General features: G+C 53.0%; 1 protein-coding gene across 1 annotated transcript in view; it reads left to right on the forward strand.

Moving 5' to 3' along the window:
- The window catches only part of CELSR1 (cadherin EGF LAG seven-pass G-type receptor 1), a gene marked incomplete at both ends in the record, with an annotated part of 153,691 nt that overhangs the window by 59,645 nt on the left and 76,847 nt on the right, over positions 1 to 17,199 (forward strand). Inside the window, one exon of the mRNA XM_080704752.1 lies at positions 6,095 to 6,733. Coding sequence (XP_080560878.1) covers positions 6,095 to 6,733 — 639 coding nt within the window. The remainder of the gene's footprint in view (positions 1 to 6,094; positions 6,734 to 17,199) is intronic.

The raw sequence follows: 17,199 nt of genomic DNA on the forward strand, positions 1-17,199 counted from the left end.
CTCAGGAGGAACCTTTGCCTCCTGTGTCTCTGCAGGGCCCCAGAGGCCGCCACTTCCTGGAGGTCAGACACTCCAGAGAGAGGGCGAGGGAGACGTGGGGGCTGAGGAGGGAGAGAGGAGACGGTGAGGACCAACCATGGCCTCCTGTAGCGGCAGGTGTCACCCGAGCCTCAGGACATCTGTGCCCACTGAGAAACCAAGGGCCTCACGAGTCTTGGGATACCGATAGCAGGGCCCAGGAGCAGGCCCAGACCCTCTCCCTGGGTAGATGTGTGCTGAGGGCCTCTGCGGGGCACACACTGGGCTGGGTGCAGGGACACGGGGGAAGGAAGCGGCTGTTCCTGGGACTTGGCCAATTCCCAGGCTTCCTGGAGGAGGTGTTGCCGGGTTCAACCTGGAGGATGGCTGGTGTTAGGCAGGTGGGGATGAAGGACAGCAGGGCGTGGGGTGAGTGCGCTGGGCAGGAGGCCCCTGGGGCTCAGGCTTGGTGTCTGAGAGAAGCACCTCTCTCAGAAGCCTCCAGGTAGGCAGAAGGACCCCACGGGGTGCTAAAATTGGGGTTTGCTTGAGATTTTTGCTTTTTTCCTCTTGTTGCAGAAAAGCACTCTATTTCTAGAAACCAGAACAGACGCTGGGTGCAGTGGCACAGACCTGTAATCCCAGCGATTCTGAAGACAGAGACGGGGGTCACAAGTTCAAGGCCAGCCTGGAGCTTAGTGAGACCCTTCTCTGAGTGTTTTGTGTTTTGGGGATGGAGAGCGTTGCTAGAGCACTCTCCTAGCATGTGTGAGACTCTGGGTTCAATCCCTAGTATGAGAGACAGACAGACAGACAGACAGAGGAATAGTACATGCTTGTGAAAAATTCAAGCATCACAAAATGAGCAATAAGATAGAAGATGCTTTTTTCTCTGCCACCCAAGTTCTTCTACCTCCTAGAATCGGCTGCTTGCAGGGGGTTCACTGCGTTCTTAAGAAAGTTTTGTACATACACACAGCTGTGTGTGCATGAATACGGCTTCCCCCTCACCAAATGGGATGATACGTTCACATTATTTTAATGTTTATTTTATTTGTACATATTTCAGACTAATTTCTTTCCTTTTTTCCTTTTTTTTTTTTAAGGTACTGGGGATGGAACCCAGGGGCATGCTACCTCTGAGCTACACCCCCAGCCCCCCTTTTTTTTTAAATTTTGAAACAGGGTCTCACTAAGTTACCCGCGTTACCGCACACTGCTGGCCTCCCGCCTTGGCCTCCCTCAGACTCATTTATCTGCAGCCCAGGCTCCTTTGTGTGCCCGACTGTTATTTGCTAAACCATTTCCGAGGTGATGGGTGTTTGGGTAATTTCCACACTCTTAGTGTATGTGTGTTTAGGCTTCCAGAAGGACAATTGCTTAAACTTAGGGTAATCAAGTTTTAAAATTTATGTTTGGCAAAAGAACATGTAAACGGAGGAATATGGCATATAAAATTAATTTATGAGCATTGCATAAGGCAAACATGTTAACTTATTTTAAGGTTGTTTACCATGTGGCTTACCATGCAAACTTACTTAAATTGCATTAATGAAGCCAGGCGTGGTGGCGCTTGTCTGTAATCCCGGGATCCCAGTTTTGTTGTAATTCCCCAGCCCCAGCAATTTAGTGAGAGACCCTGTTTTGAAATAAAAAATGAGCTGGGCGTGGTGGCGCATGTTTGTAATCCAGCATTTGGGAGGTTGAAGCAGGAGAATCGTGGTTGAGGCCAGCCTCGGCTACTTGGGCCCTTTGCAACTCAGAGAGACCCTGTTTCAAAGAAAAAAAATAGGGCTCGGGGTGTAGCTCAGAGTTATAATATCCCTGGAGTCCATCCCCAGTACTGCAAAAATAAACAAACAAACAAACAAACAAACAAATAAATAAATAAATAAAATAGTCCTTTGAATGTAGCTCAGACAGGTAGAATGCCTCTGGGTTCAATTCCCTGTACAACAAAAGAAAAAATAATAACAATAAATTAAGCTGAGCATAGTGGTGCATGCCTATACTCCCAGTAATTGAGAGGCTGAGATAGGTGGATCGCAAGATCGAGGATTATAGTCAGGCGTGGTGGCAAACGCTTGTAATCCCAGGATTCAGGAGGCTAAGACTGGAGGATTACTGTTCAAGGACAGCCTCAGCTACTTAGTGAGGCCCTTCACAATTCATTGAGACCTGTTTCAAAATAAAGAATAAGAAATAGGGCTGGAGGTGTAGCTCAGAGGTAGAATGTGCCTGCGTTCCATCCCCGGTACTGTAATAATAATAATAATAATAATAATAATAATAATAAAAGATCAAGGATTACTTCAGCAAATGGTGAGACTCAGCAACCTAATGAGACCTTGTTTCAAAAGAATAGAATAGAGTAGAATTTGACTGGGTGTATAGCTTGGAGGCAGAATGCCCCTGAGTTCAATCCCCAGTATAAATAAGTAGATCAATAAATTGCATTAGTGTATATTGACCATCCAGGGCCACCATAAGAACCATGGACTGTGTCTGCGGGGTATTCCTGTTCTCACAGCTCTGGGGGCTGGAAGGCTGGACCAAGGATGAGGCTAGATGCCGGCACAGCCAGGTTCTGCTGAGTGGGCTTTGGACTCTCGCTGTGTCCTCCTTGGGAGAGGGGGAGACCATTCTCTCTGAGGTCTCTTCTCTTAAGGATGCAAATCCCCCTCTCCCAATCCCATCTCACCTCTTGTTTCTAAATCCACCACACTGGGCCGGGTGTGGTGGCGCACGCTTGTAATCCCAGCGCTTGGGAGGCTGAGACAGGAGGATCGCACAGCCTCAGCTACTTAGTGCGGCTCTCAGCAACTTAGTGAGACCCTGTTTCCAGGAGGTAGAAAAGCTGCTGGGTTCCACTCCCAGTACCACCAAAAATAAAAAAAAATAAAAATAAAATAAATCCACCACACTGGGGTTAGGACTTCAGCATCTGAAGTTTGGGGGGCACGGTTTAGTCCCTCGTGACCTACAAGCTGAACATTCCTAATCTGAAATCCAAAATACTCCCAAATCTGAAACTTTTGAGTATCAGCATGGTGCTACGAGTTGAAAATCCTGCCCCTGAGCTTATGTGAGGAGTCATAGCAACACACAGATATACTAAAAATCTTGGCTATGACACATGAATTAATCTCATATTTAGCCTTGGGCCCATTCTCAAGATATCTCATTAGATACATATAAATATTTCCAAACCCCAAAACATCTGAAAATCAAAATACTTCTGGTCCTAAGCATTGTCTAGAGACCTCCAGCCTCTGCTGATGTTTCAGATGATGGAGAGTGGAATTCAATGTCCTAATATAAGTTTTTGTGCCGATGGTTCTCTTAGGTCAAATGTTTATCTCTGCTTGATTATCTGGGGCTGCAAAAAAATAAAAAGCCAGAATGCAGGGGCTTCAGAGACTCACCGTGTTACCTGCCCACAGCGTGGGTCACGCCCGTGGGTGTCTTACTTCTGCTTTGTGAGGTGTGGGCCCTCCTCTGGGGTGGCTGCAGTTGCAGGACCCTGGATGGCCTGCGTCTGGGCCTCTGTGGGCTGGGGCTCTGGACCAGAGCTCCTGTTCTCCCCAGCATGGCCTCATCATGGCCTCCCCAGCCCCGCCTCCCAGCATGGCCTTCCCAGTGTGGCCTTTGAGCACCACAGCAAGGAGGGAGAACCTCCCATCCCTCTTGCTGCTTGGACTGGGAGCCCAGAAATCTCTTGTGCCACGTTCTGTAAGATGAAGCTGACTGGGGCTGAGATGGACGCCACCTCTGGATGGATGGGGAGTTGGCCACAGGCCGGGAGCGGAGGAGCAGACGCTCGTGAGGTCTTCACACACTGTCCTTCCTGCCCCATGACTTCCTTCTACGCTCACGTGTCCTTGTTCCTCACTGTGGCCACCAGCCCTGCATTCTGAGCTGTGGGTGTCCTCCAGGCTGTGGGCTCCCCTCCCTGGAGCGCTTGGAGGTTGTAGACAGGGCTGAGAGTCTTGTAGCCTTGCCCGTCTGGGGCTTGTGCTGGGTAGAGGTGCCCTCCTGCCCTGTGGCTGCACACACATCACTTTCATTTTCTACATTTAGCCTTGCATACTTTTCCCTCAAGGACTAAATGGAACTGTGAGGGTCATGCTCATTGTGGCTTGGGACTGTCCACATGACCTGTGTGGTTATTGAGGTAAAAGCTGGGCTTCCCCCAAAAGAGGGTGTGTCTTTGGATGTGCAATATTTCTTCTCTGCATCTCAGTTTTTCCCACCTGTAATATGTGAGAATGATGAGCTGGGTATGGTGGTGCACACCTGTACTTGGCAAGCCCAAGACAAGAGGATCACAGGTTCAAGGCCAGCCTCAGCAACTTAGTGAGACCCTGTTTACAAATAAAAATAAAAAGGGTTAAGGTGTAGCTCATAGGTAGAATGCCCCTGGGGTCAATCCCCAGTACCAAGAAAATAGAAGGGGGTCATTATATTGCTTGTTGTGGAATCTTAGGTTTGCTGTGATCATCAAAGTACCTGGTGCAGTTGTGACTGTAGAGCAGTGCGAAATTCCTTCATGGTGTTATAGGCTATTGACATGAGGTCCCTTCTAGGAATGGCTGTAGCCCCAGGTGCCCGGAAGCGCAGTCTCAGGCTTCCACCCATCACTCTTGCTGCTTCCAGGGCTCCTTGTGCATGTGCTGCCGTGCCTTGGTGGGATGTGCTAGGGGAAGAGTCGCAAGAAGGCCTCTGGGTCTTGTCATTTGACATCATCTTCTTCATGATTCCAGGACTTTCTCACAGGTCCCAGAAACAAGAGGGAGGGGCTCTGTCCCTCTCCAGTTCCCTGGCTGGCTTCTGCCAGGGTCAGAGGCTCCAAGGGGGACCAGAGAGGGTCTTTGCCTGCTTGAAAATTGGGGTGGAGGCTCTGAGGTCAGAGCCACAGGCAGGGCACCCTGTGGGGTTGGGATAAGGTAGAGGAAAATTCCCGGGTCTTCAGGATGCAGGCTGTGCCCAGAAGGACGCAAACATTGCAGGTTTTTCTCAGGTCTGAGCCAGGGCCTGGGAGGCAGGTGCAGGCTAACTGGGCAGTGCTCCCTTCTGCTGCCCTGTGTCCAGGAGTGACCAGTCAGCATGGCCTTCCCAGGGACCCCTACAGCTAGTTCCTTGCACATCTCTCTCCTCTGCTCCTGGGCTTGAAACCAGTATTATGCTCCACTTTAAGCCAGAATCTTCTTTTTTGATCTCAGAATCTTGAGAACCTGTGGGCACCATGGCACATGCCTATAATCCCAGTACTTGGGAGGTTGAGATAGGAGGATGGCATGTTCAAGGGCAGCCTCAGCAATCTAGGAAGACTTTCAGCAAATTAGTGAGACCTTGTTTAAAAATATAATAAATAATAATAATAATAATAATAATAATAATAAATAGGGCTTGGGGTAGAATGCCCTGGGTTCAACACCTCCCCCCCAAAAAATATCCAGAACCCTGAGAACTTCTCCCTATGACTTGTTTACTTGAGCTGGCCACGCTACAGTGTCATCTCGGGTACCTTTTTACAGTAGCGTGAATCACACATTGCTAGGTGAATAGCTTACGGCCGAGGGAAGTCCAGCCATCAGCACGTCACCCCTGGGGGTCCGTTCCCCTGGCAGCACTGTGAGGCCTGCTGGACATTTTGGGGTTTAGGCTGGGCTGGGGACGATATGGGAAGATGTGCTGGGCAGAGGGGAGATTGGGGTGGGGTGAGTGTCCTGGTGCCTGGGTGGAACAGAGCAGAACTCTGCTCTTGTGGCTGAAGTGAGGTGCCGAAACCCCAGGGAGGCTGGGTGGCCAGGAGCTGAACCTGGTGGTCCTGCATGCCCGGCTCTGTGGGCTGGGGGCACTGATGGCTTCTGAGCAGGAGAGGACGTGCAGGGGCTAGGCTTAGGAGGCGTGGGCAGCAGTGGCTGGGAAGTAGGAGGTCAGGGGAGGGAATGGGGAGCGGGGCTGCCCAGTGGCTTCTGCTTTGCTGAGTGCATCCAGGCCACTGCCAAGGTGGGGCCAGCAGGACCCGACTCCCATAGGCATCAAGTGACCCCGTCTCTCCTCCTGCCCACAGATGGCATCCACAGTGTCACGGCCCTGTGTACCCTGCGGGTCACCATCATCACGGAAGACATGCTGACCAACAGCATCACCGTGCGCCTGGAGAACATGTCCCAGGAGAAGTTCCTGTCCCCGCTGCTGGCCCTCTTCGTGGAGGGGGTGGCCACGGTGCTGTCCACCACCAAGGACGACGTCTTCGTCTTCAACATCCAGAATGACACGGACGTCAGCTCCAATATCCTCAACGTTACCTTCTCGGCGCTATTGCCCGGCGGCGGTCGCGGCCGGTTCTTCCCCTCGGAGGACCTGCAGGAGCAGATCTACCTCAACCGGACGCTGCTGGCCACCATCTCCGCCCAGCGCGTGCTGCCGTTCGACGACAACATCTGCCTGCGGGAGCCCTGCGAGAACTACATGAAGTGCGTGTCGGTGCTGCGCTTCGACAGCTCCGCGCCCTTTGTCAGCTCCAGCACCGTGCTCTTCCGGCCCATCCACCCGGTCAACGGCCTGCGCTGCCGCTGCCCGCCCGGCTTCACCGGCGACTACTGTGAGACGGAGATCGACCTCTGCTACTCCAGCCCCTGTGGCGCCAACGGCCGCTGCCGGAGCCGCGAGGGCGGCTACACCTGCGAGTGCTTTGAAGACTTCACCGGTAGGTGTGGGGCTCGTGGGGCCCGTCTTCCCTTGGAACACTGTCTCCAGCTGCGGAGCTGGGAAGGGGGTTTCTGTGACTTCTTCTGTCCGCTTCCTCCCCTCTTGGGGGATGTGGTCCAAGGATAGATGCTAGCTGGGCGTGGTGGTGTACAGCTGTACTTGGGAGGCCGTGATGGAAGGATCGCAGGTTCGAGGACAGCAACTTAATGAGGCTCCCAGCAACTTTGTGAGATTCCAAATTAAAAAAAAAAAATTGTTCTGGAGGTGTGGCTCAGAAATAGAACACTCCTGAGTTCAATTTCCAGTACCCATCTCTCCTCCAAAATAAATACATAAGGGTGGGTGCTGGGCCCAGGTGTTGGCTCCGTGCACCTTGAGATGGTCTCAGAAGTGACACGTGGCTCAGCTGCTGGGCACAGGGGATGGCCACTTCCTGCCAGGCTCTGCGGTCTCATTCACCTACCCTGTGAGACTCAAGTCACCACTTCAAGGAGAATGGGAGGAGAGGCCGCAGACCCGCCTAAGATAACTGAGGGCTTCTCAGCGCTGCTTCTAAGTGGTTTTAAAACACAAGCACTGTAATATAGGGGCAGTGATGCATGCCTGTGATCCCAGTACTTAGGAGACTGAGACAGGAGAATTGCAGGTTTGAAGCCAGCTTCAGCAACTCAGCAAGACTGTGTTTCAAAATAAAATAGGGCTGGAGATGTAGCTTGGAGATAGAACGATCCCGGGTTCAGTGTCCAGTGCCAAAAAAAGAAAAAGAAAAAGAAAGGCGAGCTGAGTTGGCTAGGGCGAACTGGGACGGGGTAGAAGTCCTGCGCCATTAATCATTTCTGTTCCGAGAGATGAAGCCCGTTGCTTTCATGCCGTGTGTCACTCTGGAAAATGACTCACTTTCCCGCCTCTGAAGATACGCTTACTCCAACACGTCCTGACTAATCACAAAGATAAATTATTTTGAATACTGCCAACGGCTCTTTTTAAACATGAAGAGCCAGCCCGAGAGCGGTACAAAAGCATGCTCTCCACTTCTGGGCTACAAATCTTGCCCTGGTCTTTGATCGCCCATTCCATAAAACCACGACCCATTTGAAAAATGAGTTTGCGGTGTTCCTGTTGGTGGGTAGTCTGTCTTTTGGGAGCGCTCCCTGGGGATTAGGCGGGACAGAGCCTAATTGATTTATACCAGACAGCTTTGAGCTCCTATCGGCTGTGCCCATGATTCACCAGTTTGGTATAAACACCTGAGAAATTGCTCCCTGCTAGAGAGGGAGTTTTATCCAGCACATAGTTCAGGTGCATGGAGCTTAGGAGAAGAGCTGGAGGGATTAGCAGGTGCTCATGGAGCAGGAAGAGAGTAAACCAGAGTCGGAAGCACAGAGCAAGGATACCTGCCCGAGGTTCTGTGTGTCAGGAGAGGAGGGAGGCCGCCGTGGACCGCCGGCAGCCTGGCGAGACGGGCTGAGCCGACTTTGTCTGTTCCCAGGTTGGTTATTATCTGCAGTGTGGGGCGGGAGCGGGGGCTCGGATTGCTCTTCCTGTGTTCTGAGCACCCCAGCCCGGCCGTGGCTGGCAGCCAGCAGGACCCAGACCCTCTTCTCCTGTCGTGCCGAGTGATGATCCTCAATTTCCAGCTCTCCAAAGAGCAGGAAAGAAGGCAAAGGTTCAGGAGACCCCTCCCCTGGCAGCCACCCCTGAGCCACGGGGCTCCTCTCCCTGCTCTGGACTGGGGGGCTCGGGCAGCGGCACCCCTCTGTCCTTTCCCACTTGTGGTTTTGCTCTGGCATCTCTGCCGTATGGGAAGTGCCAGGTGGGCTGTACCAGCCACGCTCCGATCGCCCACCCCTCCTGCCTCATGGCCCAGATGGGGTGCTTCACCAACTGCTGGGGACAGCACTGGGGCCTCCGGGAATCGGCTGGTATGTGGTCATTGGTACCACACACCTACTGAGCGCTTGCTGTATGCCAGTGTGCAGTCAGACCTGGCTGGCCCATGGGGGGTGGCCCAGGTTAAATATGCACACGGCTCTCGTTGGTTGAGGTGACCCGGCCAGCACCCCCCTTCCGCAGGAGGGCACAGAACTCGGGGTTGAGACCAGGCCTCCTGGGATGGCCTGTTGGAGACAGGCAGGATATAGAGAGCTCGGGGCTGCAACAGGGCGGTTGAGCCGAGGCCACGAGGGACCCGTGGACCCCCAGATCTCTCCAGAGGCAGGCTGGCCCACTGGGGGGAGTCAGTTGGCTTCAGAAATTCTCAGGTTTCCTTTTCATCCTGAGAGTCATTTTTTAGAAGAATAATGACCAAGAAACAGCCAAGTCTGTCATCGCCAATAAGACCCACCGAGACGCAGCGATGGGCAGGAGCTCTTTGGGTCCTGAAAACTTCATCCGTATTTCCCCTGAGATAAGACTAATTAAGCCTGATGATTCTGCCTGGTCCTCTTCCTCCCTTGCTCCCACTCCTCCTTTGACGGCTGGGTTTTCTGCGCAGAGGTAATTGCTCTCTAGTATTCATGATGAAAGCCATTCTGTCAGCCCTGCCTTTCATTACCTGCTTGCTGGTAAGCCGAGCCCCAGGCCTCGCGGCTGTGGGGCTGGAATCGGCCCAGGGGCGCTGGAAACCTCTGGCTTCCTGTGTTGCAGGACAGGAGACCCCAGGAGCCACAGAGGGGAAGGCTGTAATTCATTTGCGGAAAAGCTCCCTGAATTTGATACTGGAGAAAATGCACCTGACAGTCTTTCTGCACTTTGGAATCCATCTCGGCCTTAGGGACGTCCCCTGCCCCAGGGCACATGGGAGCCCTGGTCCTTGCAGGGGTAAGAGGGCTGCTGGCCCCTTCACGGTGTATCCCTGCAGATCAAACTCTGGTGTGCTGGGATGGTGGCTGGAGTTAGCAACTGTCCCACTCTTGAAAGGAACAAGGACCAGAACCAAAGGTGAGGGCCTTTTAGATGTATAGTGAAGTCTCCCCACATCTCCCGCCGGTGTTCCAGAACAACGAGTGCAAACGAGGGCTTGTTTCTCTCTTCTCAGCCTCAGTCGTCTTTTTTTTTTTTTTTTTTTTTTGGGTGGTACTGGAGTACCTGGAAACCCTTCTACTTCCGGGCTACACTCCCAGACCTATTTTTTATATTTTTATTTGGAAACAGGGTCTCGAACCTGCGCGGTCCTCCTGTCTCCGCCTCCAAAGCGCGGTGGTGATTACACCGGCAGTCTTTTGTTTTTATAAACACTAGTTTGGGTTTTTGTTAAATTCTTTAAGGAGCTTGGTCCCCATTCAGAGTTTTTTTTGTTTTCTTGTTGTTTTTTGTGGTACTGGAGATGGAACCCAGGGGCATTCTACCTCTGAGGTACATCCCAGCCTATTTTTTTTTTTTTTTTTTTAGTCTTTTTATTCTTGAAACTGGGTCTCACTGAGTTCAGTGAGCCTTGCTAAGTAGCTGAGGCTGTCCATGAACTACAGTCCTCCTATCTCAGCCTCCTGAATGCTGGGATTATAAGTGTGTGTCACCACACCCGGCCCCATTCAAAGTTCTTTCTGCTCTCAGAAGTGGCCTTCCTGAAAGGGAAGTTTGTAGGATCTGGCAGGGTAGCACACGCCTGTAATCTGACACTTAGGAGGCTGAGACAGAATGATTACAAGTTCAAGGTCAGCCTCAGCAATTTAGAGAGGCCCTGAACCTAGCAAGACCCTGTTTAAAATAATAACAGATATGCCAGGCGTGGTGGTGCACGCATGTAATCCCCGAGCTTGGGAGGCGGAGGCAGGAGGATCGCGCAGGTTCGAAGCCAGCCGCGCTGGCTTAAGAGACCATGCTTCCAAAAATAAAATAGGTCTGGGAGTATAACCCGAAGGTATAAGGACTTCCAAGAACCCCAGTACCACCAAAAAAAAAAAAAAAAAAAAAAACCAGATAAAATAGGACTGGGGTTGTAGCTCAGAGGTAAATGCCCCTGGGTTCAGTTCCCAGTACAGCTAGGAAGGAAGGAAGGAAGGAAGGTAGGTTCTTTAAGCCTGGGAAAGAAAGGAAGATTAAAGAAAGAAAAAAAGAAAGACAGACAGACACTCCCTCCTGTCCACTTGTCCATCATGTGCCCCTCTCTGCCTCACCTATCCTCTGCATAGGAAGGTTCTAGAAGGTTTTTCCACCTCCTCGGATGCAATCCCCGCGCCCCCTTGAAGCCTCCCGTGCGCCTTGCTTATCCTGCTTTCCTTGGTGTGGGAGTCTGTCTCCCTGCCCGTGTCCCTGGGGGCAACAACGACTAGAGTTTATTGAACGTGTCATGCTGGTTACCATTCTAGATGATTCTATATGTATTTTCTCATGCAATTCTCATGTGTGCTCCATGGCCCCCTTCTCTAAGAGGAGAAACTGAGGAACTGGTCATGAGAGCATTCTGCCCCAAAGCTCTTGGCTGGGGTGACCTTGCCCCTGGGGACATCAGACAGCGCCATTGGCCGTCAATGAAGTCATTGGCCGTCAATGAAGCCGTTTCGATGTCAGAGCCCGGGGAGGTGCCAGCAGGTGGAGGCTGGGGACGCAGCTTGGCAGCCTACACAGCACAGGGCGCTGCCCGCAGCATCGGCCCAGAGAGCCCCTGCGCCGGGCCCGCTGCCCATGCCGCTGCCCTGGCTTCTGCGTGTGAGCGCGCCAGCCCCTGAGCTCTCTGAAGCGAGTGTCTGGGTTTACCTGTTTACTTGCTATTTTTTCTTTCTTCATTTATTTGTGTTTTGTAAAAGCACCTTTGCTGCTGGCCACCAGTGCTCAGAGGTGGAGTGTGATGGGCAGTTAGCGCGGATGGCTTGTGCTGGGAGGGTGGGGGCAGGGCTTCGCTTACTCTTAAACACCGCCCAGGAGTTTAGTAGGAACGCGTCTGATTGGCCCCGGGAGCCAGCCTCAGGACCTGGTTTGGATCCTACTTCTCCTTCTGGGTCCATCCTTCCCCCTCCACACAAGTGTGATTGCTCGCCCCTTACTGGTAAGACTGATGGTAGCCGAGGGCACCTGGCACCCTGGCTGCACTTCAGCCTCTCCACGTGTCTGTGACAACCCCAGTGGTGGGGACTGTGCAGTGACAGCTGTTCCAACACCAGGGCAAATAACTGGGACAGGATCAGGTATCTCGTGCTAGCTGCCCCGGGGAGACTGACCTCCCCAGCTCCGGCCTCCCGTGTCTGCCTCTTCTGCGTCCTCATCTGGGTGTACAGTGGGCGTCTCCAGCATATGCTCCCAGCTCCGATCCTGGGTCTTTTTGCCCCGTTGTGCTGACCCCCATGTTTAATCTGTCCCCAAAGTCCTAGTGATTTTGTCTGCCCTGCTGTTTCTTCTGTCCACTGCACGAGGATCACTGTCATCTACTGGGTTTCCTTCTGTCTTTCCTGCCCTGTGAACCCTTACTAAGTGCTGCTAAAAATGGGCACTGGGTCCCCTCTGGGCCGGGTACAAGCCTACCCAGGATGGCTGGCGCTCTGGTTCAAAGTCTAGATGCAGCTGGTGCAGTGGTGTACACCTAGAAAGCCAGGGTTTAGGAAACTGAGATAGAAGGGGCCCACAGGTTCAAGGCCAGCCTCAGCAACGTTGTGAGACCCTCGATGACTTAGCATGACCCTTTGTGAAAATGAAAAATAATAGTAAAAAATGCCCCGGGGCCCAGTCTCTAGAATACTAGGGGGAAAAAAAGTCCAGTCACCCACCTGTGGGCTGCAGCACTCGAGGGCAGTCACCTCCCTTGGCTGCCACACAGCCAGCGCCCCCAGGGTCTGTGTCCACAGGAGTGTGTGTGTGGGGGGGTTGCGGAGAACAGTCCTGTTCCCTGTGCGTGCCGGGGCAGGGCCTTGGATCCGCCATTCACCTTGCGCTGTGGTCAGGGACAGGGGCGTCTCTGTTGCTTTTGGCTTCAAGCTGGGAGAAGGACCCCTGCCTGCCTCCTGGGTCCTTCCCTGCACTGCAGGTGTGCGGCGACCAGGCCGGGCCCTCATTTAGCAGCCCATGGCAGTTTCTCTTCCCACCGCTTTCTCCACCGGAGGGGACCTGGGTGCAGGTGATTGCACTCCATGGATGTGGTCCGGAGTGCCGCCTTTGATGTCACCACAGGGAGGGGCTGGGCCTCTCAAACTCAGCTTGGCCAGAGGGCAGCCTGACCTGGGCCTTTGCCTGAGTCTGGGTAAAGGTGACCTTGTGCCCCAGGTCCTCATGGTCCCGGTCTTTGTTAGGAGCTCAAGAATGAACTTGACCCTTGATTTTAGGACCCTGGATCCGCTTGTCTGCATTCAGAGCGTGTTTCAGCAAATCCCTGCCACTGGGGTTCACATGGCTTCTGAGAGAGCCGGCCGCTGTCCCCGGGCAGGCATCGGCACTGCATCAGCTGGGCTTTGAGCACTGCTGGGTGCTCCTCAGAGGGGAGCTAATTGGTGTAGACCAGTGCTCTGGGTCCTGGGTGGTGCTGACTTTGAGTTTTGAACAACTCCCCCAATGGCAGGACCCCCAACTATTCCCTCTAAAGGCCCTGATCCCCTGGAAGTCCTCCCAGAGAGCAGACATTTTGTGTAGGTTCAAGGCCAGAGAAATGGTTGATAAAAATGTCTAACTACCAGTCTGCTCATGGTAAAAGTTTTAAAATAAATCCTAGCCTTTCTCCCATCCTGTTGTAATTATAGACGTCCTTCTAACCCTTGGCTGTGTCTGGAGGTGGTTTATCAGGGTCCTGGTGTTTCTATACCAGGTGATACATTGACACACGAAATGACCCCAAGCTGAAAACGCTGCCCCTTCAGGTTGGACTGAAAGTGCCGCGTGCGTTCCGGGCTGTGCTGTCGTCCGTGGAGTGATGTCCACTGACCACGGACTGCCCAGGCCTGAGCTTACTGCAGCCTGTAACCCTCAGCCCGCTGCAAAGCGCTCAGAGTGAAGCTGAATCTGGTCCTTAACCTCAAGAGGTAATTATCATTTAAAGTGAAAATTACTGCACAGCCTGTAATTAACATCTCAGGTAAGGCAGCCACAGAATCCTTTCTTGGGAGAATGCACATTTGAGATATTTGAGGTTCAAGTTTTTCTCTCTTCCTGCGGGTCTTTTCTGTTTGACTCTTTCTAAAGAGTCTTTGTCGTGACATCTGGGTTCTCTAGAGTACTGTGGCTCTTCTGGGTGACTTTAACTCCACTCTGTCATGTACCACAGGACTGCGGTGTAGACAGATTTGTCCAGGAACTCCCAGTCTCATCCATGAAAAATTTCTCCCAAACCTGGGACTTTGGTTAAACAGAATGAGTTTCCTGGGCTGGGTGTCAGGTACAGCCATGCAGTTATTGAGCGTCAGGCTGGCCCACATCCTCCTGTGGCTTCCTGCGGCTGCCGTTACAAAATACAGTTTGAGCCTCCCAAATCCCAGATCCAAAGCCTTTGGGTCGGTATCACAGTGGGGAATTCTACACGTGACCTCTCGGTCAAAATTCAAGTGAATTAAAAATACTGTATAAGATTACCTTTTGGCTGTGTGTAAATGGTATGCATGAAATGTGAATGAATTTTATGGTCAGGCTTGGCTCCCATCCCCAAGGATATCTCATTGTGTATGTGAAAATATTCCAAAAAAACCCCTAACTCCTAAGTACCTCTGTTCCCAAGTATTTTGGAGAAGAGATATTCAACCTGTGCTACCAGCTAGGTTACTTAAAACAACTGAAGCCTTTTGTGTTGCAATCTGGAAGCCAGAAATTTAGGATCAAAGTACCAGCAAGGTACGTCCTGTGCAGGCCCCCAGGGAGGCTCTCCCTGGGCCTCCGAGCTTCCGGGGGCTCCAGGTGTCCTTGGCGTATGGCTGCGTGATCCGGGCTCTGCCTGCGTCTTCCTGGTTCGTTCTCCCTGCCTCTGTCCACATTCCTCTCTTCTCATAAGGACAACAGGCCCCTCCTGAGTCCATTATGACATCATCTTAACTTGATCTCACCTGCAGTAACCTATTTCCAAATACGGTCCAGGTCCAAGGTGTGAAGGAGGACTGCGTGTGTCACTCTGGGATTACCATCACCCCACTTAGGGCTCTTGGGGCTTCTTGCCGGCTTGCTTGTTGAGTGTCTGCTGGGAGGCAGGTTCTCGAGCTGCTCTCTCCTCTGAAGGATCTAAACCTAGAGGGGAGGGTTCCCCGGGGCCACCTAGCCCGCCAGGAGTCTACAGCAGAGGGTGTGACTGTGGTCACAGAGGTGGCCTGAGCTCACGCTGGGAACCCCTCACTGTCTTTACCCTGGGCCCCGGGAGAGGCAGCTGCCTGGCGGGTCCTGGCAGGTGCTGTCTCCCCACCTCAAGCTTCCAGCTGCTGCAATAGAATCCCAACAGTGAGGGCTTGAGCAGCACAGATTTGTCCTCCTGGATTTACCCTTCTGGAGAGCACATGTCTCGGTAGGGCTGCTTCCTTCTAGAGAATTTCTTTTCACTTATTTTATTTTATTTTATTTTCTAATGGGAATTATCAAACCCAGGAGCATTCTACTTCCTGGCTACATACACCCCCAGCCCTATTTCTGTTTTAATTTTGAAACAGGGGTTCACTAAATTGCTGGTGCAGGCAGAGAGCCTGCAGCCTTCCTGTTTTAGCTGCCCAGGGATTGGGATTACAGACGTGCGCCGTCCTGCCTGGCTTTTCTTTTCCGGCTTCTGGAGCCACATGCATCCTGGGCTCCTGGCCCTTCCCCACGTCACTGCAGCCTCTGCTTTCGTCCTTACGTGTCTGACCTGACCTTCTCCCTCCTCTTGTCACAGCACCCTCGGGCTGGCTCTGGCCTGCTCGGTAACCCGGGTAACCTGGCCTACCCAGGAACCCAGGGCAGCTTCACTTCTTGGAGACGTGCCTCCTGCAGTGCGAGGTCCCACCTCCTCAGGCTTCAGGGACGAGGAAGGGGGCGTGTTGGGGGTCCATCTGTCAACCATGACTTTGGACGCCCCCTCCCCATCCCTGGCACCCACTCAGTGCTCAGTGAACCCTTGCAGGTGGGATGCCTGGGCGCGCAGGCCTCTTCCTTCTGCGCATGGCGGGCTTGGCTATTCTTGCTGTTTTTCTGGCCCTGGTGTGGCGTTCTGGCCATCAGGACTGGCTAGAGGCGTCTGAGTGGTCACCCCAGAGCCCACCGCTGCTGGTCACCCCTCCTGCATCCTTTCCCTGGTGCTGACAGCACCCTCTGTCCTGCCCTGAGCCAGAGCCCCGTTTCTGTTGCAGCCCGCTGGCTGTTGGGCAGGGAGAGGGAGACTTCTCTGCTAGCGTTTGCTGTGCTAACGCGGGGCAGTTTGGCTGCTGCCCTGACTCTAAACAATGGGTTAGTAGTTTGTGCTCCATTTTCTGCACATGGCCCTGTGCCAAGGAGCAGTCTTTCCCGCCGGCCCACCATGGGAAGGGAGTTGGAAGCGTGGGTGCCAAGCTGCTTTTCTTGGGGGTGATGGCGGTGCTGCTGGGCATTCCTGCCAAGCCTGGACCCGCTGCTGTTGCACGTCGGGCTTACTCACTGCTAACGTCCAGGCTGCCTGGCTGGTGCCTGCCCCGGTCTTCTCCTGCTCAGCAGCAGCAGGCCTGCCCCTCCTGCCATGGTCCAGCCTGGGCAGTGACCAGGAAATTCCATCCGTAGACTGCGATGTCACCTCCTGCCCCAGCGCTTCCACCTGCTGCCGCCTGCCTGGCCCCGCCCTGCCTGCGCATGCAGACCCTGGGGACTCAGTGCACTGAAGCTGTCGCTCTCTCCCTGTCTCTCTTGTCTGTCTGTCTGCCGGTCGGTCTCACTCTGTACACAGGTATTCTGCTTTTTGTACGAAGTGTGCTACTGATCGTCTCTCTGGTAGAACCCTTAACAACAGCCCTCATTTAAGATTCTTTTAAAACGTTCATTTAAACCTAAGAAAGCTCCACGTTCCACGTGGCTGCACAGGGCCCACCTGGGTAATAAAGACTTTCTCCCCAGGCGTGCATGGTGGTACGTGCCTATAATACTAGTATTTGGGAGGCTGAGACAGGAGGATTGCAGGTTTGAGACCAGCCTTAGCAACTTAGGTCCTCTGCAACTTAATGAGACCCTGTTTCAAAATTTTAAAAAGGTTGGGGGTATAGCTCAGAGGCAGAATGCCCCTGGGTTCAATCCCCAGTACTGAAAAAAAAAAATAAAAAAGGATTTTCTCATCTTGGGCACCTGATTCCGTCACGGGCTCTAGGAACCTGGAGGTGGGCTTGTCTTTTGGGGCCACCTGGGGCTCAGTACAGAGTGGTCATTTCTGGTCTCCCCACCCCACGAGGGAGGTTGGGACAGCGCCTTTTCCTGGGGGCGATGACCCCATTGAAATCCAGGCTGGAGTTAGCTGGGCCCTTGTTCTAGAACTGTCAGCTTTGGCGCTGCGTTGAGTGCCAGGGGAGTTAAAATCTCTCCCGTCACTGGTGTTCAGCAGCCCCCCCCAACCGAGCAGGTGTCTTCTGTGAGTCAGAA

This window comes from Muscardinus avellanarius (genome assembly GCF_963383645.1).
Source record: "Muscardinus avellanarius genome assembly, chromosome: 11".
NCBI lineage: Eukaryota > Metazoa > Chordata > Mammalia > Rodentia > Gliridae > Muscardinus > Muscardinus avellanarius.